We start from the raw sequence: 25,013 nt of genomic DNA, 5'->3' as shown, positions 1-25,013 counted from the left end.
TTTGTCATATGGCATTTTGGGGCATTATACTGTTACACACTTCGTAAATTCAGAGTAAAGTAGTGCTCATACTTTATCATGTTCACAGGTATGCTTTAACCTTATATTTATTGTTTCAGTGTTTCTGGTGGTTTTACTGGAAAATGAATGGAATGATGAGACAGGATTTTGAGATCAGGAAATATAATTTGATGAGCAAGTTGCTTCCCTCTATGTAGGCATCATTGAATATGAGCTGTTTCTAGAAACTAGACAGGGGGTAGACCATCAATTTCAATTTATCACAGTAACTAGTGTTTTGGGGATATACTGTTTGTGGTTTTGTAAAGGAATGCATAATCATGAAAGAAAACTACTTTTTTGTGGTGCTTGTTTTAACATAAAAATTTCCTTATAATTTGCAGATTGCTTTTACCAAAACTTTCGTTCAGCATTATGCTTTTATTATGAAAACACTGAAGAAAAGCCATGAATCAGACACTATGTCTAACAGAATTGTGCATATCAGTGTTCAGTTGTTCAGCAATGAAGAACTAGCACGCCAAGTAACAGAAGAATGTCAGCTGCTGGATATTATGGTCACTGTTTTATTATACATGATGGAAAGTTGCCTTATTAAAAGTGAATTACAAGGTAGGTTGATATATTTTATTTATTTCTATTATTTCCATGGGCAAGAAATAAATGGTTAACCTCTCTTTGTTAAATTTAGTTCCTGTCTCTCCCCAATCTCTTCCCTCCTCCCCCTCCAAAATGCATAGGGTATTGCAATATATAGTAGGGGCCGAATCTCATCATTTTTTTTTTTTTGAAATGTAAAAGATAATTTTCAAAAGTCATACTGATGCTTTCTCCTGTGATTTGTAGAGTTTTTCCTTTTTTTTTTTTGTAGTAATCATATAAAATAGAATATTTAGTGTTGTTTTTTCAGATGTTCTGTTTATTGGGTAAAGTGCACATACACTATTTGTGAAACTCTTCTAAACAAGAATTAAGTACATTGAGTTTTGTGTTTAAACAATATTTTTGAAATATCTCATCAGTAGTTCAAAGTACTTGATTTTTTTTTTTTACTTCTAATTAAATTTTAGGAAAGTAATTTCATTAAGGAAGACTGAAATGTAATCATTTGATCAAGTTCTTGGATAACAGAATGATCTGAATTTGAAGTAGTTTGCAGTGTTTATACTTTCCCAGTAAAGAGAGCAGTCCTGCTTCTACTCACCTTTTACCTATGCTTGTCTGAGGCTGATGGCACAACAAACTTTGCTGACCTGTTTTTCATGCTTTCATGTACTTGAAATGCAGACCTCTCATCCCTCTTTATCCTAGTCTGCATCTGAAGACACTCTTTCTGGATAGCTTAGCTTGTCTGCTGCTGCTAGATAAATACCGACAACTTGTGCATGCATCCAAAACTTTTCTTCTCTGAAATATGCTTCCATCTATTACTCCACTATCTCTATAGAGTCTAACACAGGATAACTGTACTGAAATGGAAAATCTTCAGTCCTCTCTAGCTACAAAGTATGCTCTTATTCAGCCATGCTTCAACATGAGGAAACTTTCTGTTGCTCTGCATACGTTGTTTTAAAGAAGTTGAAGAAAAATGTGTTCTGGCTTTATCCAGTGCATTGTTGCATTTTTTTTTTTTTTCCTTAACAGTTTGTGCAAGTAGCTTTTGCTAAACTAACACCAGAATGGTGGAATTTCATGTAAAGCTGTTTTTAAGTCATCTTCAGAACTTTACTATCTGGTGATGGAGCTAACATGGTGGTTAAGTTTTGTAATGGAATAAAATTTGCAGCCAAATGGAAAAAGCCTAGGGCCATGACTAGACAGACATTGTCTGAAGAAACTTTGTGGTAATTATTAAAAAATAAATTTAATAAGCTGGAGGTAATAAGTTAAATATCTCCAGACAGATCTGTGATAGATTTGCGAGAGAACATTTATCCCTAGAGCAGCTCTACCATGGCATGGAGTTACCATTTCCTTTCCCAAGCACTAGTGGTTTGTCTTGGCTGAGGCCCGTCCTGGAGTCTGTGATGGTGCTTAGCCTTTTCGCTGCTTTATATATGTGGGCTTGGGCAGCCTATAAAACGGTAAAGAATTTTTTTTTAATATGATACCCTTTTCCCCCCTCATTTCCTCCTTTTGCAGCTCTGCAGGTTTGCAACTTGTGTTTTCTGTAGTTGAAGACACCTCCTACACTGCTGGAAGCAGTAGTGAGAAGTCTTGTTAGAAGTTTATGCTTGTGAGATAAGTTTAGAAAAAGTGTTCTGTTTGTGCCCCTTGCACAAACAAAAGGTAGATCATTTAGTATCTGAAGGAGATAAAGTTTGCTGATCTAGCCAGGGAATAGCTTAATAAAAGGTGCTGGAGAGAGGCTACCAGAACATATAGTGTAATTACACCTGCTAAGGCAGGTGTACTTTACGTTGCTAGCGAATGTTAATTGCTGTTTGGATGGTTGATATCTATGGAAAATTTACAGTTCGCTAAAGGTATTTGTGGATGGCAAGTTAATACGGACAAACCACGTTTCTGAAGCAGAGCACCGACCTAGGAACTGCGTTGGCATCAACTCAAAAGTGCTACTAGTTCAACATATTTCTGTCACATGTGGTATGAAAGGATGGAAAGAAACATGGGTACAGATAAGAAAACTGGATCCCTACAAAGATTTATGCCCCCTGGCTGTTAGAGCCTTTTTTTTCCTCTCTATCAGCATTTTTCTTCTCACGAACTTTTAATGAGAGAAGTATTTATACCCCAAGGAGAATGAGCAATCATCAAAACATTCCCTAAAAAAGCCCCTTTCTTTCTGCCTGACCTTACATAACCCTCCCTTGTAGCACACTCTGAAGATCAGGTATTTGCCACTGTCAATTTAAAAAAAAAAAAAAAAAAAAAAGCTGGACTTCTCTGATCTCTACTGGGGTGGGCAGCCTGGGATGTGTAATTGTTGGATGTTTTCAAAACGCTCACGTGTGTTCAGGCAGAGCTGGTTTATCCTACTCTGGGATGGACTGTGTGAGCAGGTGGGAACCTGGCAGCTGAGTGAACACCATGCACCAGGGAGTGGGTGAGTGGTCGTAGGGCTTGGAGGCAGCAGAGAAGCTTGACCAGTTGTGCAGAGCGCTTTAGGCATCCTGCAGCCTCCAGTGCTCCGGCTGAATAGGTGGGAGTCAACTGAGGAATTTAAGTTCTGTACTGCCTTATTGTACCAAGGTTTCTGTTGAGTGGTGAGCGACACGGGCTGCACATTTTCAGGATGAGATGTGATTCGGCTCCTTGCATGCGCCTTGTTCTTGAGAAGTAAAACCTGCCAACATCAAAATGTTACGCAACTGCAAATGCAAAAAGCCCTGTTGAAATAACAGTCAGGATGATAGTTTTTTATCTTTGTATCAATGAACTAACAAAACAGATTCAGAATGAAAATAATAATAATAACAAATTCAGTAGTTAAAGGGGAGAGAAAAAAGTTGCTTTCATGCCCAGGTAGAGCCCCTCTGCCGCAAGGTGTGAGCTGACATTAGGAATCTCTTGCTGACAGGGTTTTTGCTCAGGCTCTACAATGCTGCTTGCTCTCATCTTGATGCCTTCATCTGCCTAAAGGACAACTGCAAGGGTCCTTCATGCATTTAAACTGAACAAGAGCCACCCCCCAGGCAGATTATCCCATCTGAAGTCTTTCTTCTGTTGTCTTGAGTTGCAACAGCGACTGAAAGATAGGAGCCGGAAGTCATTTCCCATGAATAATGACTCCAGGCCCTATCCTTTGTCCTTGCTGTCTTTCATAAAAGTTTATTTTTATGAGGTTCTTCTCAAAAGTCAAGATATTTATCTAATAGCATAGAGGATGTATTTCTGAGAGTCGAGGAGGATGCTTTTTTCCACCTACCCCGATTCCTTCCCTTCTCCTTTGGGAAATTTCTTCTGCCATGGGAAAATGAAGTAAACCCCCTCTGTGGTCTGTTAGAACTCCATTGGGGTAGTTGTGGCTCAGAGGGCTCTGCTCTTCAAAGGCTGTGATCTTGCTTGGAGCATGTGCATCTCCTGCCAGGATGGCAACTGCATCAATGAGTACCACATGAGAAAACAATCTGGGGTGCCACCAAGTATATAACCTTTTCTGCATTTTCCTCTCTGTGTTGTCACAAAATTACAATGAATCCTAGTTTTTTATTCTTGCCTAATCTTAGAACTTTGTTTAGAAGTTAGAATAAGCATTACTTTTTTTTTTTTTTAATCTAGATGAAGAAAACAGTTTACATGTTGTGGTGAATTGTGGGGAAGCACTACTGAAGAATAATACTTACTGGCCCCTGGTTAGTGATTTTATAAATATACTCTCACACCAAAGCGTGGCAAAGAAATTTTTAGAAGATCATGGTCTTTTGGTAACGTGGATGAATTTTGTATCATTCTTTCAAGGTATGTGACTTCAATAGTCAGTGTTAATACAAGGATCTTGAGACAGCTTTACATTCACACTAACAAAATTCTTATACCACTGCATCTAAATATTTATTTCATTAGTATTCTCATAAGAAAACATTTCCGGAGGAGTCCAATGTATTCTTGAAAACAGATTTTAAACCAGTCTTCTAATGAATCATTGTCCTGTGTAGACCAGGTGAAGAGCATTTGCGTAATAGTTCAGTAGAAACCAAAAAGTCGTACCACTAGTGCAAATCGCAACTTGTACTAGAGCTGTTTCGTTGGCAAAACCCTGAATTTAAATATTGGATATTAAACACAAATCTGATGAATTTGTATCTTTTTTTAAATGTTGCTTTGAAGGGAACATTTTTGTTAAAATCAAACAAACAAAAATTTACCACAGACTTCTCAATGCTGAAAAACATCTGCCTGGCAAGAGATGCAAGTGTTTTCGGTCCAAATGTTTTCACTGAGGCTCAAAGTAAATGGGCTACAGTCCATATTAATGTCACCTTACAAAAAAACAACAAAAAACAAACAAACAACAACAAAAAAAACAGTGCTTACTAGCCAAATCATCATTTTCTTCTGATCCGTTTCTGTTTAAGTTTTGATACTTGTCCCTGTATTTCATCTGTTGCCCTGCTGCTAAATAAGACACATTTAATCATGTCTTCTGTACTTTGTTGTTGTTGGTAGATCTGTGGATATATAACATTTTGACATTTCAGTTAGAAATAATTAAATATTTGCTGTATAACTTTGCTTATATCTTTGCAGGCATGAATTTAAATAAACGCGAATTAAATGAGCATGTGGAGTTTGAATCACAGACATACTATGCTGCCTTTGCTGCTGAGCTGGAAGCCTGTGCCCAGCCAATGTGGGGTCTTCTGTCACACTGCAAAGTTAGGGTAGGTAATATTTATCTGTCATTTTTCATGTTTTCAAGAACAAGCAACAAGAAATCCTTTGTAATTTTCCCCTGTGTTGTCTGAAGAGAGTCCATAGTGGCTTAAATTATATATTTATTTAAATTATGCATTTTTTCCCTGTGTGGTTTCCTGCCCCCGCCCCCCCCCGCCTCTGACTCCTCTTTTTGTAAAGCTTATAAGCATTGTTTTGTTTTCTTGATGGTAATTACTCATCATTACAGTGATGCATTTCTTAAAGGATGTTCTTAAAGGGTATTTATAAAAGCATTGGATACTGCTTAGTAGTTCAGTTTGCATTCAGGAAGATTGCAATCAAGCTGAGGAGTTTGTGAGGGGTTGCCTTTTGCCAGCTTGGCAGTGGAAGCATCCACGTGTATCATAACTTAGTTCAGAGTTCTCAGATCTGAAAGATCAGGCTGTTTTGTCTTGAAGACTTGTTTCTTGCTGTCTTTGCCTACCAAATATATAATGTTGTGATCAGTTGTTTCTCTGAACGTGATGAAGGTAGGTTTCATACTTGTAATCATCCTGTGCAGTGGTGAGATGAGCAGGTGAGGATGTGTCCAGACTGCGTGCACAGATGGAGCCCTTGTGCTGAGGAAGGACAGGATCAGTGTGTGGAGCCCCTCTGCCCTTGCCCCGAGAGAAAGGAGAAAAATAAGTCCTGGTTATAGTATTGATTGTGCAAATACTGATTGATGGCAAGTCGATACTTGGATGTAAAGGGGAATGTAGCGATTACACGTTTGTTCTGATTTAGTGACCGCATGAGGTGGAACATGGTAATGTGGGCTGTGATGCCTCTTTGTCTCCTGACTCCAGCAGCGAGTTGTTACTGTTTGCTAGACAGTAAGTTACAGTAAAAATAGAATCCTTCAGTTGTTAAGAATACCTAGCTGTTGTGATGGGAAGAGGGGACTGGGCAAGCCAGGCAGTGTTAGCACAGCTTCAGGCTGCTGTGATATGGAGATCCTGGGAGCGTGAGAGGGGCTTGGAGCTGCTGCACGCAGGGGAAGGGAGGATTCAAGGGGAGGTCCCTGAGGAACCCAGCTTTGTCTGTGCCGCGGTGCCAGAGCAGCTGGCTCTGCCCACCTCCACGTGCCCCTGCAGGGCCAGAGCACCCTGGCCCTTGGAACGCAGGATTCAACCAGAAATACGTTCTAGTAATAAGACTTAATTATACCTAGCATAATTATAACGAGGATTGTTAAGATCTATTAATATAAGCATTATGAGATATATTTAGTATTGTGTTATCACTGGATTTTATGTTCATGGAATTATATTCTATAATAACCATTGGATAGGTAAAAACTTAAGAAATAAAGCACCCCTTTTCAATTGCTTGGAAGAACATCTTTTCTGCTTTTGTTTCTTAATTTTTTGGTAAAGATAAAAGGATGAATTAAAACAGACACTAACCCCAGCCTGAAGGGGCTTGATTCTTCCCATTGAAATTATCACCTCTTAGGATAGCAATGTAACTCTACTAATACCTTTAGTTCCCATATTCTGAGGGCATAAAATGCATAGTAATGTAAAAATAACCATATTTATTCCTAACAGATGACACTTAAAACCGTTTCAGACCATGTAATACAGCCTTTTTTTTTTTTTCTTTTCTTTTTTTTTTTGGCTTGAATTGCAGGAGACACAAGAATACACACGAAATGTTGTCAGGTACTGCCTTGAAGCTCTTCAGGACTGGTTTGATGCTATCAACTTTGTAGATGAGGTATGTATCCTTAATGAATTTAAGCAGAGAGCAGTGAAAGTCTGATCTTTTCTTCATTAAATTAAAGCATTGTTCTATGCACTGATTTAAAAAGAAAGAATTGCTTTCTTGAAATGGCTTTGCTGTAAAATTTGCACAATAATATTCACAATGTTATTTACTACAATGCTATATTTTTATAGTCTAACAGGTTTAGATTTCCTGGTGCAAATGTAAGCTCTGAGAGTCTTAAAAGTAGTGCCACTGCAGTACTTCCACTGAATTGAATGAAGAGCAGAAGCAGTGGCAAGACAGGATAGTGATGATATGGCAGTAGGGAGGCAGCTTTTATACCTTAGCAAAATATACTGTCTGGTTGAGTCCAAGTGTCATTCACTACTAGGAGCTCAGCAAGAGATTAACCGTAGCAGTCTGGACATGCGATGTTTATGAGGCACTGGTGGTGGGGGCTTAAGTAATATTAGGTAGTAGAAAGTACGTCCATCAAATGAGGACCTGCAATATATTGCTTTTGGTGATGGTGACAAAAGTTATTCATAGTTTTTTTGTTTGTTTGTTTTGTGTGTGTGTTTTTTTTTTCTTAATACATGATACTAAAATATCTGCATTTTACTTTCAGCCAGCTCCTAACCAAGTTACCTTTCATTTGCCACTGCATCGTTACTTTGCCATGTTTTTAAGTAAGGTAAGCGGATGTTTATAGTCGCAGAGAACATGGAAATTGCCTGTTGAGTGTGATTGTTCAATAAAGTGTGTATTTCCTCCCGTACCCAGGCTGTCAAATGCCAAGAACTAGATCTGGATACTATCTTGCCAGATCAGGAGATGCTGATGAAACTAATGATACACCCATTACAAATTCAGGTATGCATGAACTTTGATGCAGAAATATAGGTGTCCAGTAACATTACTTCTATCTGATACTCTTTTCTTTAACAGCAATCACTTAAGTATATTTCAAATTACATTAAAATGTGGGGTGTGTCTTAATAATGGAATATAAAATAAGAAATATAATAATAAATAGAATATGCAAAATAGCTAGGATAAGCTTTTTTCTGTTGACAGTTAAATATGACATTACTTGAAAATGTAATTATGAGAAGTATAATATTTATTATAGCACTTTCAAACAGGATAGCCAAATTTGAATGTAGTTTGTTCACAGAATTGAAGTACAAACAGAAATCTAATGTCAATTTGAAAACCTGAAGTCTTAAATTGAGGATCATTTCATGACACTGTAGCATTTTATTTATTTATTTTAGCTCTTTATTTGTTTTCATATAAGTTAAAGCGAATAGTGTTTATGAATGCTGCTTTTATACCTGACTTATTTTTAAGCTGAAAAAAAGGTCAGGAGAAGCTGTTATTTTAACCATGGATAATCTTATGTTTGAGTGCTTTTCAAGATAAAAAATAACATCACTTCATTGACTTTAATTACTCTCATCATCTATAATACATTCACAAAAAAAATTGCACAACACTTTGTTATTAAATCATCCAACATGAACTTTTTATATTGTGTCTTATATGCAGATACATTTCTGCCTCAAGAAATGCCGCTTATTGGTATTGATAAATCTTTTGAAGTATTTGGTTATTTATTTAAAATTGACTTACATCCTCCAATCCTGTTTTTGAGATGAGAAGAATATATTTATATGTATGTCTATATATGTATACACGTAGGGTGATACAGAGTGATAGATTGATGACCAGTTATCACTGAAACAAACAGCTTAATATCTCTGTTTGCACACTTTTTTTTTTTTTTTAAATTGAACAGGCAAGCCTTTCTGAAATTCACAGCAACATGTGGGTGAGGAATGGCCTACAAATTAAAGGACAGGCAATGACTTATGTGCAATCTCATTTTTGTAATTCCATGATTGATCCTGACATTTATCTGCTACAAGTAAGTTGTGTTTTCCGAAAACCTAAGCCAATGTTTCTTCAGAAAAAAAAATCCCAGTGAATAAATTTATTCTCTTTCCACAGGTCTGTGCCTCTAGGCTTGACCCAGATTATTTTATTTCATCAGTTTTTGAAAGGTAAGATCCAAAGAAGAATACTCTTCCTTAGTACTTTGCCAGCTATTGGCTAACTTAGGTTTTGGGAGGGAGAAGGTGCATAGACACCTTAGTGTGCAATGGTAAATGCTGTCAATGCTATGATTCTGCATAGCTAAAGGTTATATTTATCCCATACCTCTATAGCCAAACTATCTCACATTTGTCATTTCATTCAGGTCTAGATTTTGATTTTCAGCTAATGTTTCGGATGTCTGTTTCTAAGCATTTTCAGTTTTTCAAGTACTATGTATTCTTACATGCAGGCATTCAGGATATGTTAGCATGAAGAAGTGGAGAGCTGCTATAGTGAGAATCCTGGAAGGGATGCTTGCTTTCCCCAAAAGTCTAAATCTGTTGGGTATTTATCAGGATATGAAAGTAGCTTGATTGATATTAGTTTTTATTTGTCCATAAATGCCAAAAATTTTCACATGGAGTGAAAGTGGCTATAGCTCATGCCACAGGTAGTTAAATAACAATCAAAAATAAAAGTTTGTGTATTATTTCACTGTATGCATTTTGTATTAATTTGGGGCTTATATGCATAGTATCCTGAGCTTATCAGTACATTTCCCATTATTGTTTTAATGTTGAGGACTGATGTTTCTGACTTGAATTTTTGTTACACAGATTTAAGGTGGTAGATCTGCTAACAATGGCATCGCAGCATCAGAATACAGTTCTTGATTCAGAGCATGAAAGGTCCATGCTGGAAGGAGCCTTAACGTTTTTAGTTCTTTTGTTAAGTCTTCGCTTGCATTTAGGTAAGAATCACAGCTTTAGGGATATTTGTATCTAAATAATTTGTCTTTTAATTTATTTCCAAACATTTAATAGCTATCATAAGACTGAAAACTAGTAACTTAAAGAATCTGGCACTTGGTCTCATCTTCCTTGAAATTTTAATCCTTTATGAATTACAAACAGGCAGAATACATAGAAATAGAGAAAAATAATTTTAATGGAAGTGGCAGAATTGCATGTTTGATGACCACATGCCACATTTAAGGTTCATTTCTCTTTTCAGAAAGACAAGCAGTTTTATAGTTTGTGTCTCTCTGACCGAGTTTGTAACTTTTGTCTTTACTAGTTTGTAAACAAGTTTGTAGCTTTTGTCTTTGGTAACTTTTGTCTTTTTTATTGCTGTGCTTTTTATAGTGCTATATTATTATTTAATATTAATGTTTGTATTAAGTTTAAATAAATTGAGAGTGAAGTATGCTGAGCTTTTTTGTATTATTATTTTATTTTCCTCCTTCTAGGAATGACAGATGATGAGATCCTCAGAGCAGAGATGGTAGCCCAACTCTGTATGAATGACAGGACGCACAGCTCATTATTGGATCTCATATCCTTGGAGTATATTAACTAATGTGCATGACTAAAAGTGGCAGGTACTTTGGTAGCAGTTGGATTTTGGAGCCTGATCATGAGCAAAAGCATTTGTTCTTTCCACTTTGTTCTTCCATCCAACATGTGCAGTACTTTTTATTGTTTGGGTTTTTTTTTTTTTTAATACAGAAGGAGGAACTTTTTTTTTTTTCTTTTTTGAAGACTTATTTCTCTTTATTTCATTCCTGTACCCATTAACCCTCCAAGACTCTGTGAGGAAGTTTGGGAAATTTTCTTTTGCCCCTACACCTCTAATTTATTGTTTAAAATAGTTATATGCCTAATGTTTAGAATTCAAAATAAGTGATTGCTTATCACTTATATTAGAAGACTTCTTACCACTTGTAAGAAAACCTCTGTTTTATGCTTAGTGATTACTGTGTGTCAATCACTTACATAAGTGTTAGTGATTACTGGCTGTAATTTTGGAAATTGTCAAGAGGCCGAGTATCACTATCAAAAAATAGTCGAGAATGATAATTACCTAGTATACCCATGGATCCACAAGCATTTACCTGCTTTTTCTGCACTTAGCTGTAAATGAATTTTTTTGTTGTTGTTATCAACAGAAAGCCAGTGTGAGAATATATGGAGGCTAGCACAGAAGCTCTAAAATATACACTACAGATAGTTTTTATATCTCAGATAGCATGCTTTGATTCACTTGGATAATATTTGTTTCTCCAGTGCAGCTGGAAGATACGGACCTCTTGTGGCTAAAACAGGGCACTGCCAAATTGTGGTTTCTGAAATAAGTAAGTGAAAATGTCAGACAAAGGAAAATGCTGTCTTCCCCAGTGAAGTCAACTTCATTTTCCTTAATACAAACATCACATTCCAGAAAATCCAAATCCTAAAAGCGGTATTATTCCAGGAAGCTTAAGCTTTGAATCGGTGTTGTCAGCAGTTGCTGATTTTAAAGCTCCTGTCTTTGAACCTGGAGGTTCCATGCAACAAGGAATGTATACACCTAAAGGTATGGCACCCTGTGTCTTTTATAACATAGTTGGGGGCAAGATGCTTAACTCAGTTACACCAAAAGAAAAGAGCTATATGAGAGGAATATGGAAAAGAAGTGGGAACTATTTCCATATACTTTAAATGGGAGAAATCCTTTTACTTAAATTTTAAAAATATTTGGAACCACTTTTAAAATCTTCTTCTCTCTTTGCACAAGTTTCAGTTGTCTCTTTATCAGGATTGCGTGTTTTTTCACGTTGTAAATAATTTAACACAAAAACTCTACAAGACACTAAAAGCTGTAAAATGGAAGAGATGTATTGCCTTAATAGATGATTATTAATAAAAAAGTATTATTAGTAATAAGTAAAAAATACTGTGCTTTGCTGCCAAAGATAATTATGTAACAACAACTTACATAGCTAAAGCTGATTAAGAACAGAATCTGAAATAAAATGTAATGTCTATGAAGATAATTTTAATGTGTGGCTTCTTTTAAATAACAGCTGAAGTTTGGGATAAGGAATTTGACCCCGTAATGGTAATACTTCGAACAGTTTACCGTAGAGACGTGCAGTCTGCAATGGACAGATACACTGCATTGTAAGTTGGATCGTTTCAGAAAGCATACTGTTGTTTGTTGCACAGCAGGGTTTTTTTTCTTCTTTTTGTATATATATGTATTAATGTTTTCACTGTCTGGGGATGCTAATTATATTACTGATGTTTTCAGTACACATTTATTTACTTATTTTTAAGAAGAAATTACAGATGTTGTCAAGATTCTGGTGAACTTGGTCTATTTCTTTTCCATGCATGTTTAAAAATTTGTCCAAAGGGTCATAGACAAAGCAGTGAATGTCATCACATACCAGATATTTAACAGGAAAGTTGAGTTTAAAAATCAAGTTCTAAGAAGCGAGAAGATTTGGTTTCAATTCTGTCCCTTACAGCCTTTTTGCTCATAAAAATCCTTGTTCATATTTCAATTAATTTCATTTAGTTCTCTCTCTTTAATACTCTGTGAATAAAAAGTAACTAAAAAAAAATATTCTGCCCCATGCCCCTTTGCTTGTTCTTTTAACCAAAGGGTCATCATACACGTGTGCTGTAAGCGGGTTGAGCGAGGTAGCAATCTGTTAAGTATTTGCACTGTCTAATGCACTGGGTACCAGCTGATCATTAGCAGTGCGGGTCTGCTGTGAAGTTAATGTTTAACATGAGGGTATGGTGGTGCTGCAATAGCTAATGATATCTGGTGTTGCAGTGTTGGAATCTTTTAGCTGTTTGGAATCCAATTCTAAACATATGAATTTTTAATGGTAGATGTCTGATTAAATGGGAGATTTTGGTGAGGTAGAAGTTTTCAGTCCATTTCATGTGCCTGTTAAAGTGAAAAAGGGATTCTGAAATTTACTGCAGTATCCAGAGCTATCAAGGACACTTAAATCGTTGGTGGCAGCAGAAAAAATCAACTGGATATGTTTTGTGTGTACATTCCAGCTTTTTGAAATGTTGTTTAATATAGATTAAGTGGCTTACAAATGTTCATCAATTCTAAGATTTGTGTGAACAAAAAGTGATTTACATTATTGCAGTATTTAATGTAAGTTTATTTTGCTTCAATAGTTTAAAGCAAAGTGGTAAATTCCCTGGGAACCCATGGCCTCCTTACAAGAAGAGAACCCCGCTACATCCAAGTTACAAAGGTCTCGTAAAGCTGTTACACTGCAAAACCTTGCACATTGTGCTGTTCACGCTGCTTTACAAGGTATGGGCATAATTCTTATTAACAAAGTAAATATTTTACTTCCTCTTAATCTTGACTCTTTTTACAGATTCACAGTACATAATGTTCAAACTTTTATAATATTTTTATTTTTGTTCTTATGATGAGGATACGATTTCACTTTTTGTGTAGTTAAACTAAAGACAAGTCACAATGCCCAAAAATTGAGGGGGTGAATTTGCCTTTTTTATTATTTCATATTCCTTTCATGAACTGTGTGATTTAGAGATATGTAGTACTTCATATTTAATTTATAAGCTTATGATGATGATTTCTTACGATATTCACTGTGCATTTTGCACCCTTACAGGACAGGTAGCAAGCAGTTGAGCAGTCCTGTTGCACATTGAGGAGCACTATAAGAAGGACCATGGCTGCCAAGCTGTTGCTCTCTGAGGGTTTTGGGGAGTGTCCTGCTGTGAGTGGTGATCCTTGGCACCAAGGCAGACCTGTAAAGCAACAGGATTAAACGTAGACAGCCTTGGGTGGCTCTAATCCTTAAATGGCAAATATGTCTCATAAGTGCAGGTGCTTCTAATGTCACTTCCTGGATATGTTCTGGCTTTTAATAGTGTCGTAGCACTTGCACTTCACTAATAGATGCCTTTAAATTTATTTTGGTTTTGTCTTAGATAGTGGCTGCCCACTTTTAAGGAGAAATGAAGCCTTTCTGTTGAGCACCTTCATCAGAAAATGGGACTCCAAATTGGGCTTTGTGCTTGGAAAGTGCTTTCAAAGCAATGAGCTGCAAAGGCAGCACAATGTGGGACTATGAGAATGTGGTGTGATTGAGGCACATTCGCACTTTTTGCTGGGCAGATGTTCCTTTTAATGCTCCTTTTGTTGCTCCCTGTAGCTTTCCAGCTTTTGTTGAATGGAAAATATCTCTTGATAAAACTATATGGCATTTATAGAGCCATGCTTGCTCTTATGGAGTTAACTGGGGTTTTTTTCCTACTGAAATATCATATAATAATATGAATCGCTAGAATGAATACAGTCGTAAGATTTTATCTGAATTAATTCAGTAGACTACCTGTATAACTTCTTTTTCCCTCGAGAACATTATAATTCTTATAAATTTACGACTTTAATAAACAATAGGTTTTGCTGTGGAGTAAGTGCAGTTTCAGAAATCTGCTTTAATAGTGTAAATTAGAAATATTTGGAAAAAAAAATTGCTACTATTTTTCCTTATCCGTGATAAATGGACCGTGTTACTGAGAAGACAGCACGTATTGTGCAGAGGCTGTTGAATGAAGCTGTACCGTTCGGGACTTGGTAGTAGAGCACCTTGTGGCTGCTCAAAGTTTTCTATTGTCGGGTATTTCTGAGTTGCTCAGGACCTTGCCAAAATCTACCTAGCAGCTGCCATTTTTCATGCTGGCTTAGAGTTCTGGCATGATTTTCCAAGAACAAAGCAGGCCAAAATACTTTCCCGTATTTTAACCATCCTTTTATCAAGATTCTGAACCTAATTTTAGCCGATCTGCACACACTGCCAGCCTGCAAGTGGTCAGTGGGTTCCTGTTCTACTCTGTTAAGTGCAGAAGTCTCAAGATCATCAGCCGCGCGCTGGCAGCCCCGTGCCAGAGCCAAGCGCTGCGGAATCCTTGCGCAGGGATTCCTGGAGCACGATGGGGGACGTGGGCGTGGGAGCAGCTGCGACACGTGGGAGGAAGGCTCCCTGCTGAGGGCGAGCAGAGCAGGAGGCTGGGAGTCACCCTGGGAAACTGGCTTTTAATGTGGAGCAAAAACGGAGATTGTAGGGAGGCGGTGCATCACCTTTACTGCCTTGCTCATATATATGTTTTTTTCTTACTATAATAAGGAGCTTCAAGGACCTAAGTCTTGTCAATCTTAACATTTTCTAGGACACACTTTTGGCTGGAATATTCAAATACCTTTCTCCTACCTTGTAGAAGTTAGAGGTTATGTAGTGATTGCTTCCGTGCAGGGGTTTACATGACCTGCTTTGTGCATTCATGTAACTTTGCTAATTTGCACCAGCACTTGTGTCTCTTGCCCTTTGGGGCTGCATAAAGGAGAACAATAAAATACCTTTCAGTGTTTTGGGGTGTGTTAACCAGGCTAAGTTTTGTTTCTGACTGGCCAGTTGCTCATTGTTTTCACGCTAATGTAGCACTGAAGGAAACCTGTTTGTGAGGACATTTTAAATGTATTTCCTTGTCCACTTCTGTTATAATTTACAAGTTCTTTTAATTTTGTTCCTCTTGAATCAGAGCATCCTCAAGAGGAAAGCTGTCCTGCTTTTTCATTTCAGCATTTCAGTGCGGCTTTTCCCTCTGGGAACATTCAAGTTGTATTAAAAGAAAAATATGTGCATCTGTGTGCTCACAGGCATACATATACACATAGGATACAAAAGGTCCCTTTCTATTTGGAAAGCTTTTTGCTTGGACACTTTGATGTATAATTTTGAAGTTTATTTATTTACTTTTAAAATAGCTGTGTGTGGAAATATGGTTGATTAAGATCCAAGAGTTTCTACCTCTCTCTCTTAGTTTCCTGCAGACATGAGCATTTGTTTATTGTTTGTAATATTAAAATGAAGGTTATGTGCGTATGGTTCTCAATTAATTTCACATTAGCACTTCTGGTGTTCCCGGGTGCTCGGGCATCATGTCCTGGTGCTCAGGCACTAGGACTTGACTGCTGGTGACTGCAGGGGGCCGGCAGGCTGCAGGGCTTTGCTCCTTGCTGCCAGTAGTGGGAACTGAGCAAGTTTACCTGGCACATTCCTGTTAAAATAAATCACAGCTTGGACTAGTGATAATTTTAAGATAAGAGTTTGTTTGCGTGAAAAGAGACAGTAAAATCTTGTTTTTGCCATGATGCTCGCAGTTTTTTTTTTTTTTTTTTTATAAACCTCAAAATGATTTTCTTAAATCAAATAAACTGAAGACTCATGAGCAGGACACTCTTTTGTGTATTACTTATATTGAAGTCATAATGGGCTGAGTGGAATAATGATTTTCTAGCATTTAAATGCAACTCTCCTGTTGGTACAACACATCCCAAATGACTTGTCCTATTTTGTAGTAGTGTTCTGTTACTGTTACCTTCATGCTTTTCTTGGTTTTCTTCCAATTTGCTTTTTAAATGCTATAACACAATACTCAGTTGGGAATTCTCCTTTTTGGTCCTTTCAATCATACCAAAGGAATGGTGTTTAAAATAGCTTTGTGATGTTTCAGAATAAACACTATAGCAAGTTGAATGGGCAGTTCACCATTTGTTAACTTTTTTTTCAAGCTGTCTCTTTCCAAATATGGCATTTTGAAGGCATTAATGTACAAAAAAAAAAGAAAATTTTGAATTCTAGAATTAGATCTCAGTGACTCCAGGGCTAACAAGTGTTGCTATAGTTTTCTTCCTGCCCAGCCTCTTCTGTATACTGATACTTGCGATATATCTCAAAATACCGCTCTTGAGAAAATATTGTCCTATTAATAAAAAAAGAAAGAAGAAAGAAAAAAAAAAGTAAGTTAACTTGTGCAGCTCAAGAATTTATACCTTTCCTGAAGTGACTAATCTGGTTATCATACTCAGAGATGAAAATAGTTTGTAGTACCTTGAGCTTCTTTACAAGAGACTTCTCGTTGCTTTCTTTGACTTTCAGTTTAGGTCAGAGATGTCCTCCAGGTTTTTGGCACTTCTTCTGCAGGAGAGGAGTGGGGTGAGAAGGTCAGATTGCAAAATACAAAAGATTTTTAAAAACCTTCTTAGCTGAAAATGTCTGTTTCTCTGCCTAGATATTGATGGATCATCAGAATTTGTCAGAACATGTTCTTTGCATGGTTTTGTATTTGATTGAGCTGGGGTTGGAAAATTCTCCAGAACAGGAGTCAGATGAAGAGGTAAGAATAAATTTAATTTTTCATTAAGACATGAAATTGTTGTCTAATGGAGGAACATTCACATAAAGTAAACCCTTGATGTTTATTAAAGCAGTGGTTTTAATATGGAATTCAGAACAAAACACCAGTTTTATTAATTTAAGCAAGGATCAGCTGAACAAGAAATATTAGAAAACTGCACACAGCTGTGAAAGAATTTGACATCTTGTCATGTGTTATGACAGTGTCTTTTAGAGTTAAGGATTCTTTTGTCTTCTGACAGTGTAGATCATGCTGCTTTGTAAGTTAGTGCTCAAAACTACAGAGAAAGGAGTCTAAAACTTGTTTAAATTGTTAGATTTTCAGCTGAAAATCTAATAATAACAGACATTTTACTGCTAAACTTCTGCGTCTTCTAAATCATGAGATGTCAATTAGCCAAAATTTTAACTATCCTTTTGATGAGAATTCTTAGTTTTGTTATTCCAGTTTCCCTTAACATACACGCTGGTTATAATTTTTCCTGGTGTTTAATGTGCCTTATCTGACTAAAAATCTGCCACCTTTTTTTCCCCACATATTTTGTGTATATATTGGATGTTTTGATACAGACTTTGTAGATCTTTGCATTACACTGAGTAGTTATTTTTGCTCTTGTTAAATAACACTGGATGTATTTGCTTATATTCAGTCAGTCTGAGTGTGTATTTTTATTTAATTGTTTGCATTGTAATTTCAAGTTAGATACCAGTCATTGTAATAATTTCTAAGAGCTGTATCATTTTCAGTAAGGTACATTCTTTTCAGCAATTTGCTCTTATCTCATGAAGAGAGGATGAGTTATTGTAACATATATAGGAGTGCACACTAAGCTGTTTTTTTCTAGGAGTCTGCTGGTGGACAAGAGCGCTGCCACGACAGTTGGTTTCCAGGTAGTAACTTGGTTTCTAACATGCGTCACTTCATTAACTATGTCCGAGTAAGAGTGCCAGAAACTGCTCCAGAAGTGAAGAGAGAACCACCTGCAAGTACCAGTTCAGATGGTTTAACTTCTTCCCAAGTAAGTATATGCAAATACCAGTCTTCTTGTGTGAGCAGTTAAGTTATTGCTCTATTGAATACTTTGTTTTTGTTGGGGTGCTTTTTTATGATTTTTTTAAAGTACCTTTCTTATAGTAATCTTTCCAAAGAATATAGATAACAGGAATAGAAGTTATTTCAAATCACATCTCCTTCCAAATGACATATTTAATGCATTCTTTTCTGTCCTCAATCTACCAGAGTTCAAGGCGGAAGAGCCTTCAGAGAGAGGTAGATTTGTGTGCAGTTTGTTTTCTAAGCAATTAACTTGCAATCTGGCTTTAATTGTGTCCACTTTAACATTCAGTGACATCTCCTAATTTTTTCTGATTTTTTTTTTTACTTTATTTTGCAGTAATTCATGCTCTTGATGTTAATCTTAAGTGATAGATTTTTGAGCAATGGAATATATTTAAATGTTTAATATATATTTTAAATAAATGCTATTTATCAAATATAAAATGTTTTTGTTAGCTTTTGCTTGAGCTTTATATTTAGTCCTGTTCTGTCTCACCAAGGTATTACTAACATTTAATAATGTAAAATAGCCTAACTTTCTCAAATCTAGGTAAGTTTAACTTTGTTAGAAGCGCTTTTTAAGTGAGTAGTGGCAAGTAAATCTGTTTTTGGGAAAATAAAATTAATGCATACATGGTGGAATCCTGAAATATTTATAGTCAGTAGATACCTTTTCAAGATTGATTCTGTATACAGTGATTCAGATAAAATTATGTCGGATGTAAACAAAACTGTTACAGGAGGTATTTCTTTTAGGGCAAAGCTACATATTTGTTATTATTTTAATGTAGATAATATTTTATACTTGTCTTTTCATGTAGCTGTATATAACAAATCTCTGTAACAAAGTGTGATATACAGGATTAGGATTCTGCTGTAACAAATTTCATTACACTTTTGGAAGAGGAGAGGAACTCTTATCGTTTGAACTTCTCTCTTCTAGTTTAAAAAATACTGCCTTTAGTTTTATGCATTTTGTTTATATTTGTAGTTTTATTTAGTAATTATAACTTATTTACTATAAATGTGAACTTTTACTTTTCCCCCCAAGAACTCGGGGACAGCTCAAGTGTTCAGTTTGGTTGCAGAACGTAGGAAGAAATTTCAGGAGATCATCAATCGGAACAGCAGTGAAGCAAGTCAGGTGGTTCGGCCCAAAACATCAATGAAATGGTCAGCACCTGGTGCAACACCACAGCTAACCACAGCTATTCTCGAAGTCAAAGAAAGTATACTGTCCTTGCTGATCAAGTTACACCACAAACTCTCAGGAAAACAAAACTCTTACTATCCTCCATGGTTAGATGATGTGGATGTTTTAATCCACCCAGAAATTCCAAGATATTCTCATGGTGATGGGATGACAGCAGTAGAAAGAATTTTACTGAAAGCTGCAATACAGAGCAGGCTGAATAAACGTATAATTGAAGAGATATGCAGAAAGGTGACACCTCCTGTGCCACCAAAAAAGATCAGTTCTGCGGAGAAGAAAACTTTGGATAAAGAAGAAAGGTAAGTTTAAAAAAAAAAAAACTAAGTAAATGAGGTGGTAGAACAGAGTGTGTTTGCATCTGCTGATTGATCTACCTCTACTCTTGACACAAATTAAAGAAAATATATTGCTATTTCTGGTCTTTACCTATTTTGTATACATATGATGAAAATGCATCTTGCTTTTGTAAGTCTTTAAATTAGGAAACTTTGAAATTATTTTCTGTTTTATACATGATAACCCTTAAAGTAGCCAGATATCCTTTTCTAATTTCTGTGCACTTTTTTATACCTGTACTCGATTTATCTTAGGGCAATAATTCTCAGCTCCTGCAAGCCCAGAAACTTGCAGATGTTATAGATTCAGGTCAGCAAGATAAAGGACTTCAAAACAGAGACATCTTAAATACCGAGAACAATCAATACAATTTTATCTCCCTCTCTTTCCCCTCAACCTAGAAGCCCTTGTAGTTTTGTGTGGAAGGAGTAAGAAGGGAAGTTGTGTGCTTGGTGAACAAAACTTTGAAGCTGTTCAATATTCAGTTTATAGTCCATCTATTAAGCTTGTTTTTCAGCATTTCTTTTCCTATCACACACTGATTTTTTTGATTGGAACATATTGGCACATAACAGATTGTGTTTTTCCCTTTTCTGTTTTGGTGGGAAGAGTAAGGCACAGCAGAAACAGAAATAAAACCAAGTGTCAAGAATGTTAAACAGAAAACCACTAAACTCCATAATCACAGTTACATATAATATACACGAAGGTGCAAATTTCTTTAACTTTTGGGGCTTAACTGCGCAACCACAAGATTACTTCCATTTTTTTTATTCATATAGAGTGCATTGATTCATGTATACATACAGCATTTATTTAGACTTGTGTGAGCTAATAGCACTGCCTTTTTGCCAATGCATTCCATGAAAAACATTACTTTCCCCTTCCTGAAGTTGGGAAGTAGCAAGTCCCCTGAGCACTCAAAGTAGGAGCACTAGTTCCCAAGCACAGAAGTGGTGGCGGCTGCTGCTGTGCTCTTGGCAAACACCGTGGTGGCCCTTGTGCAACAGGGACCACAAGCATCCTGAGTCAGACACCCAGAGTTGAGAAGGGGAGGTGAGAACTGAGCCTGACAGGGCAACCTGTGAAATCTCAACACTGGAAGGAGGAGTGGTGAGTGAGAGGTACTAGTCAGCGAACAGCTGTGGAAACACATAAAGCTGGCATGTCCGGATCACAGGGACATCCATTAGGTCAGGGAAGAAATACTGGGAGATGACTAGGAGATGGGAGAACCAAGTTTTAATGAAAATCTTAGGATGGGAAATGAGATGTGAGAGGTGATGGGAATGGAAAAGTGTGGAGCAGGAATGCAGATGCCTGAGGGCATGGAGAGAGGCTGGGGCTCGGGCTGGGAGAAGTGGGGCTGGAGCAGGGCTTCTGGAAGGTGCTGTAACCAGCTAGTGCCAAAAGTTGCCAGCAGAGAGATCGGGAATTGCAATGTGGGAGGCAGAGACTGAGGTTAGCAGGCTGGGGCCTGGAGATTGGGGTGGCCAGAGAGAGCAGGTGCCAAGGCTGAACAGAGTTAGGGTAGGAGACATGCTGGGATGCACAAGCCCTCGCTTGTCCATGCCAAGGGTACTTATAGTTTATATAGCCGGACTATATGTTTGTGGCTCTATAAATTCTGGGAAAAACATACTGCAATCTGGTTCAGGTGATTTATGTATATTTATATTTTTTTACTTGTTTGAAAATAAATTTTAAAAAATCTTGGTGTATTTAAATGTGGTAGTAGGCCATAAGAATATCAATATCTGGAAATTCTAGAAAAGTTAAGGAACTTAAAAAGATACTGTTTTAGAAAGTTTATGATTCGCATTAAGTCGGATTGGTTCATAGAAATGGGTGTCTCAGAACATTAGCATCTCCTCAAGTGAAGGTGGGAAGATCTGTGACATTGTCAGATTTTTCATTAAACTCTCTGCTGTGTCCAACAGCTTCAGAAGATTTAAACAGATAGTAAAGTTTTAATGCTGAATGTATGTTTATTTTAAAATAATGTAAACAAAAATACATTTGATGTTTTTACAATTATCTACTCTAAAAATCAAATTTTTTTGCAAGTGTTCTGTTAATGACTTTATTTTTAACATGTCTTGTAACAGCTCAGTAAATGGAGCAAAGTAATCAAGGTTTAGTATGCAACCTTTCAGAAAATGCGGGATTCGGATGATTTGGATTTAAAATTAAAAAAAAAAAGGCTATGTATTGATTATAAGCTCTTTATTGTGCAATTTGGTGGTTATACAAGGTTCTTCCTTTCTCTCTGTGGAGAAGCTAGCACTTGCCTGGATCTGTTTCGGGCACTTTTATTTTCAGTTAAGCTCAGAGGCAAATATAGTGATGGAAAATAAAGGTTTTCCAGTTGTCTCTTCCTTGTGTCCATGGTGACTTGGGGATCCGTGGCATGTATTAAGACAGAGTGTCAGGGCTGAACCAACTGATCTCATGAGTTACACTGTTCTTGTAGTCAGGGCTGTGTGTGTTTTTTTTTTTCTCTCTCTCTCTTCCTCTCTCTTCCTCTTCTTCTTTCTGTTTTGTGCTTTTCAAGCCCGGTTTGGTACCTGTGAAGGTGGAGCAGGCCGCAAGCGGGCAGTGCTGCTGTTCTGCGTTTCTGGGGCCTGTGATGGCCACGCGGCCAGGGCTTATCACCATGGCGACGGCAGCCCCGTGCGCTGCAGCTGCTTGCGGTGGTTTTTCGGTTGCAGTGTCAGGGCCCTGTGGGCCATCATGGAAAATTACTGAGCTGCACCAAATCTGTCACGGTTTGTTTATGTCTTCTTATTAGAGGCCTCTATTTACAGTCCCTCTGCTTTTAGCAAAGGCGTATACTGAGAGAATCCCAGAGAGGAATAAATAAAAACAGATTAATGAAAGCCCTGATACGGTTCCTAAAATAGTGAGTCTCGGTACTGTGGTGCACAGAAGTTATTTTCAGAAATGATGGCTGTACAGCGACAGATAGATGGGCAGAGATCTCTGCATGTGTAAGATGCCCTTAGGAAGGGCTGTTGAAGCTTTTCTGTGCAAACAGGCCGGAGCAGCGCCTGGCACTGCGGTTCTGCGGGCAGGAGCCCTTGCGGCGCGAGCCGATGCCCAGAGATGTTTTTAAATCTCTTGTCAGTTATCTTGTTTGATAAGAAACATGCTGCAGGGGATGAAAGATACTGATGGATGGAAAAAGGTAAAGCAAGTGCAAATAATCGAGGACAGGAATAAGGACTGAACAGAAATAACATTATGTAAGTGTTGTCTCAGCATATTGTAAGAAAGAGGGGAATTTCATGAGTGGCGTGGTCCCTAAATGAAAGGACATGAAAGGTTAGAGTAGGAGATGAATTTGGTAACAGAAATATGGTTTAATGGTGGTCTTAACTGGGGCAGTAAATGTTAGAAGCCATGACCTAAGCAGGAAGAACAAGAAAGGAAAAAGATGTGCTACCAAGAAATAAGAGCAAATGATCCAGGTGAAAACTTAGCTTGAGCTAGAGGAGATTTGAGGAGGGCAGCCAAGGTCCTCGCTGCAGGCAGCAGGGGAGCTGGAGGTGCCTGCCAGGTTTGGATGGTGCCCTGGGAGGCTGGTCTTCAGTGGCTGTGCAGGGAGCTGTCCTTTGTGCAGAGAGCAGCCCCGCAGTGGAGGTCGGAGGGGAGGCACTGGGGGAGCTTAATCACTTTCTGGGTTGCTAGCTGACAAATTCCTCTACCGTGTTTTCACCGAGCCATCAACAGATTTTGTTATTTTGAAGTTCATGCTTGCAAGTTAACAAGCGAATTATAGAATGGCTGATCATATTACAAGTTAGGTCACTAATACGGTTTAAATGGCAGGGTAAGTAAGAATGGGTCTGAAACAAATGTTCTTGATTTACAAAGGGAATGTGATGTTAAACTGCAAAGAAAAAGGTTGTTGAAGTCAGCTTGGCTTCTGAGAGCTCAGAGGCTTCAGTATGGAGGCAACCTGAAACTGCTCCAAGTCAGTTAAAACTGCCCTTGGCCAGTGTCTGGGATGCAGGGAGCAGGGAAGAAACTGTCATGAAGAGCTGTAGCTGGAAAATAAGTTATTCATAATTATGCTTCCTTTGCATCCTCTCTCTTTTTTTCCCAACTCTTGTTTCACGTAGACGACAGAAGGCTAGAGAAAGGCAACAGAAATTGCTAGCTGAATTTGCTTCAAGGCAAAAAAGTTTCATGGAAACCGCCATGGATGTTGGTAAGTTTTTCGTTGGTTGCCTACTTCTTTTTTTTGTTTTAAATTTTATGTTAGTAGTGTTTTTAATCAAATGGTTAAATGAAAATGCTTCCACTACATCCACTTGTGCATTTGGTAATTCTTAAGAGGCTTAAAGTTGTGTTCTTCTAGGATGGATTAATACTGAATAGGCCACTGTTAGTGAATAAGCTCAGTAGTCTTGAAAACATGTGGATGTAGACATCCGATGTACATAAGTCTACTCTGTTTTTTTTCTTAATATGAAGTGAATAAAATGGTCACATTTGTGTGATGTATCAAAATATTCTCTTTTTAATATAAAACTTTAGAAAGTTAGTCTGTTTCTTAAAGACTATGCTTTCTTAAGCTGTGATAATACATGTTACTGCAATTTCTTGTGGAGAATTTCCCTAATTTTAATAAAGGTTTTTGCTTCTTAAATTAAATATAGAATTGAGAAAAGCATAATCATTAGATCACCTCAGTATTACAAGTTATAGTACTGTATTCCGTGTCAACTATTTTAAATGCAGGCTTTACAGCAGAATCAGTCCTCATATCTTATTTTTTTTTCTTAAGGATGTTCTTTCAGGTTTTGTTACAGAGAGCTCCTTAATCTTGATCAGTCTCATTTTCTTTAATTAAGAGGTAGAAACTATTTTCTTCATCTAGATTGTTTAATTGAACATAAGCAGTTTTGAAAGCAGGATTTTTTTCCCTTCTCAGTCAGTCAGATAGTCTGCTTCGTGGTTTTTAATTTGAATGTTAGCATTGTACTGGTTTCTCATTTTGTCTGAAGATAGCTGGGTTGTTGAACTTGTGTTCATTTCAGTTAGTGGGGTGCTGAGAAGATTTAGCTGTTAATATTTATGAAGGTCTTGGATATGGCAACCGGGAAAAAGTTCTTTAGCAAAAATTGACTATATGTATGGTGTTAACCTTGGAAGATGTG

General features: G+C 37.2%; 1 protein-coding gene across 2 annotated transcripts in view; it reads left to right on the top strand.

Moving 5' to 3' along the window:
• The window catches only part of UBR3 (ubiquitin protein ligase E3 component n-recognin 3), a 95,438-nt gene that overhangs the window by 26,637 nt on the left and 43,788 nt on the right, over positions 1 to 25,013 (top strand). For both annotated transcript variants that reach the window (XM_088519448.1, XM_088519447.1), the window contains exons 8-25: positions 405 to 633; positions 4,264 to 4,443; positions 5,233 to 5,366; positions 7,036 to 7,122; positions 7,742 to 7,807; positions 7,897 to 7,986; positions 8,915 to 9,043; positions 9,127 to 9,179; positions 9,831 to 9,964; positions 10,463 to 10,548; positions 11,427 to 11,568; positions 12,059 to 12,155; positions 13,182 to 13,323; positions 17,118 to 17,222; positions 18,088 to 18,261; positions 18,483 to 18,512; positions 19,351 to 19,811; positions 23,973 to 24,061. In XM_088519448.1, the coding sequence (XP_088375574.1) occupies positions 405 to 633; positions 4,264 to 4,443; positions 5,233 to 5,366; positions 7,036 to 7,122; positions 7,742 to 7,807; positions 7,897 to 7,986; positions 8,915 to 9,043; positions 9,127 to 9,179; positions 9,831 to 9,964; positions 10,463 to 10,548; positions 11,427 to 11,568; positions 12,059 to 12,155; positions 13,182 to 13,323; positions 17,118 to 17,222; positions 18,088 to 18,261; positions 18,483 to 18,512; positions 19,351 to 19,811; positions 23,973 to 24,061 (2,428 nt within the window). The remainder of the gene's footprint in view (positions 1 to 404; positions 634 to 4,263; positions 4,444 to 5,232; positions 5,367 to 7,035; positions 7,123 to 7,741; positions 7,808 to 7,896; positions 7,987 to 8,914; positions 9,044 to 9,126; positions 9,180 to 9,830; positions 9,965 to 10,462; positions 10,549 to 11,426; positions 11,569 to 12,058; positions 12,156 to 13,181; positions 13,324 to 17,117; positions 17,223 to 18,087; positions 18,262 to 18,482; positions 18,513 to 19,350; positions 19,812 to 23,972; positions 24,062 to 25,013) is intronic.

The sequence above is a fragment of the Tinamus guttatus genome, unplaced genomic scaffold, assembly GCF_059628265.1.
Source record: "Tinamus guttatus ecotype Peru unplaced genomic scaffold, ASM5962826v1 Tinamus_guttatus_pri_ptg000060l, whole genome shotgun sequence".
Lineage (NCBI taxonomy): Eukaryota > Metazoa > Chordata > Aves > Tinamiformes > Tinamidae > Tinamus > Tinamus guttatus.
This window is presented reverse-complemented; position numbering and strand designations above follow the sequence as displayed.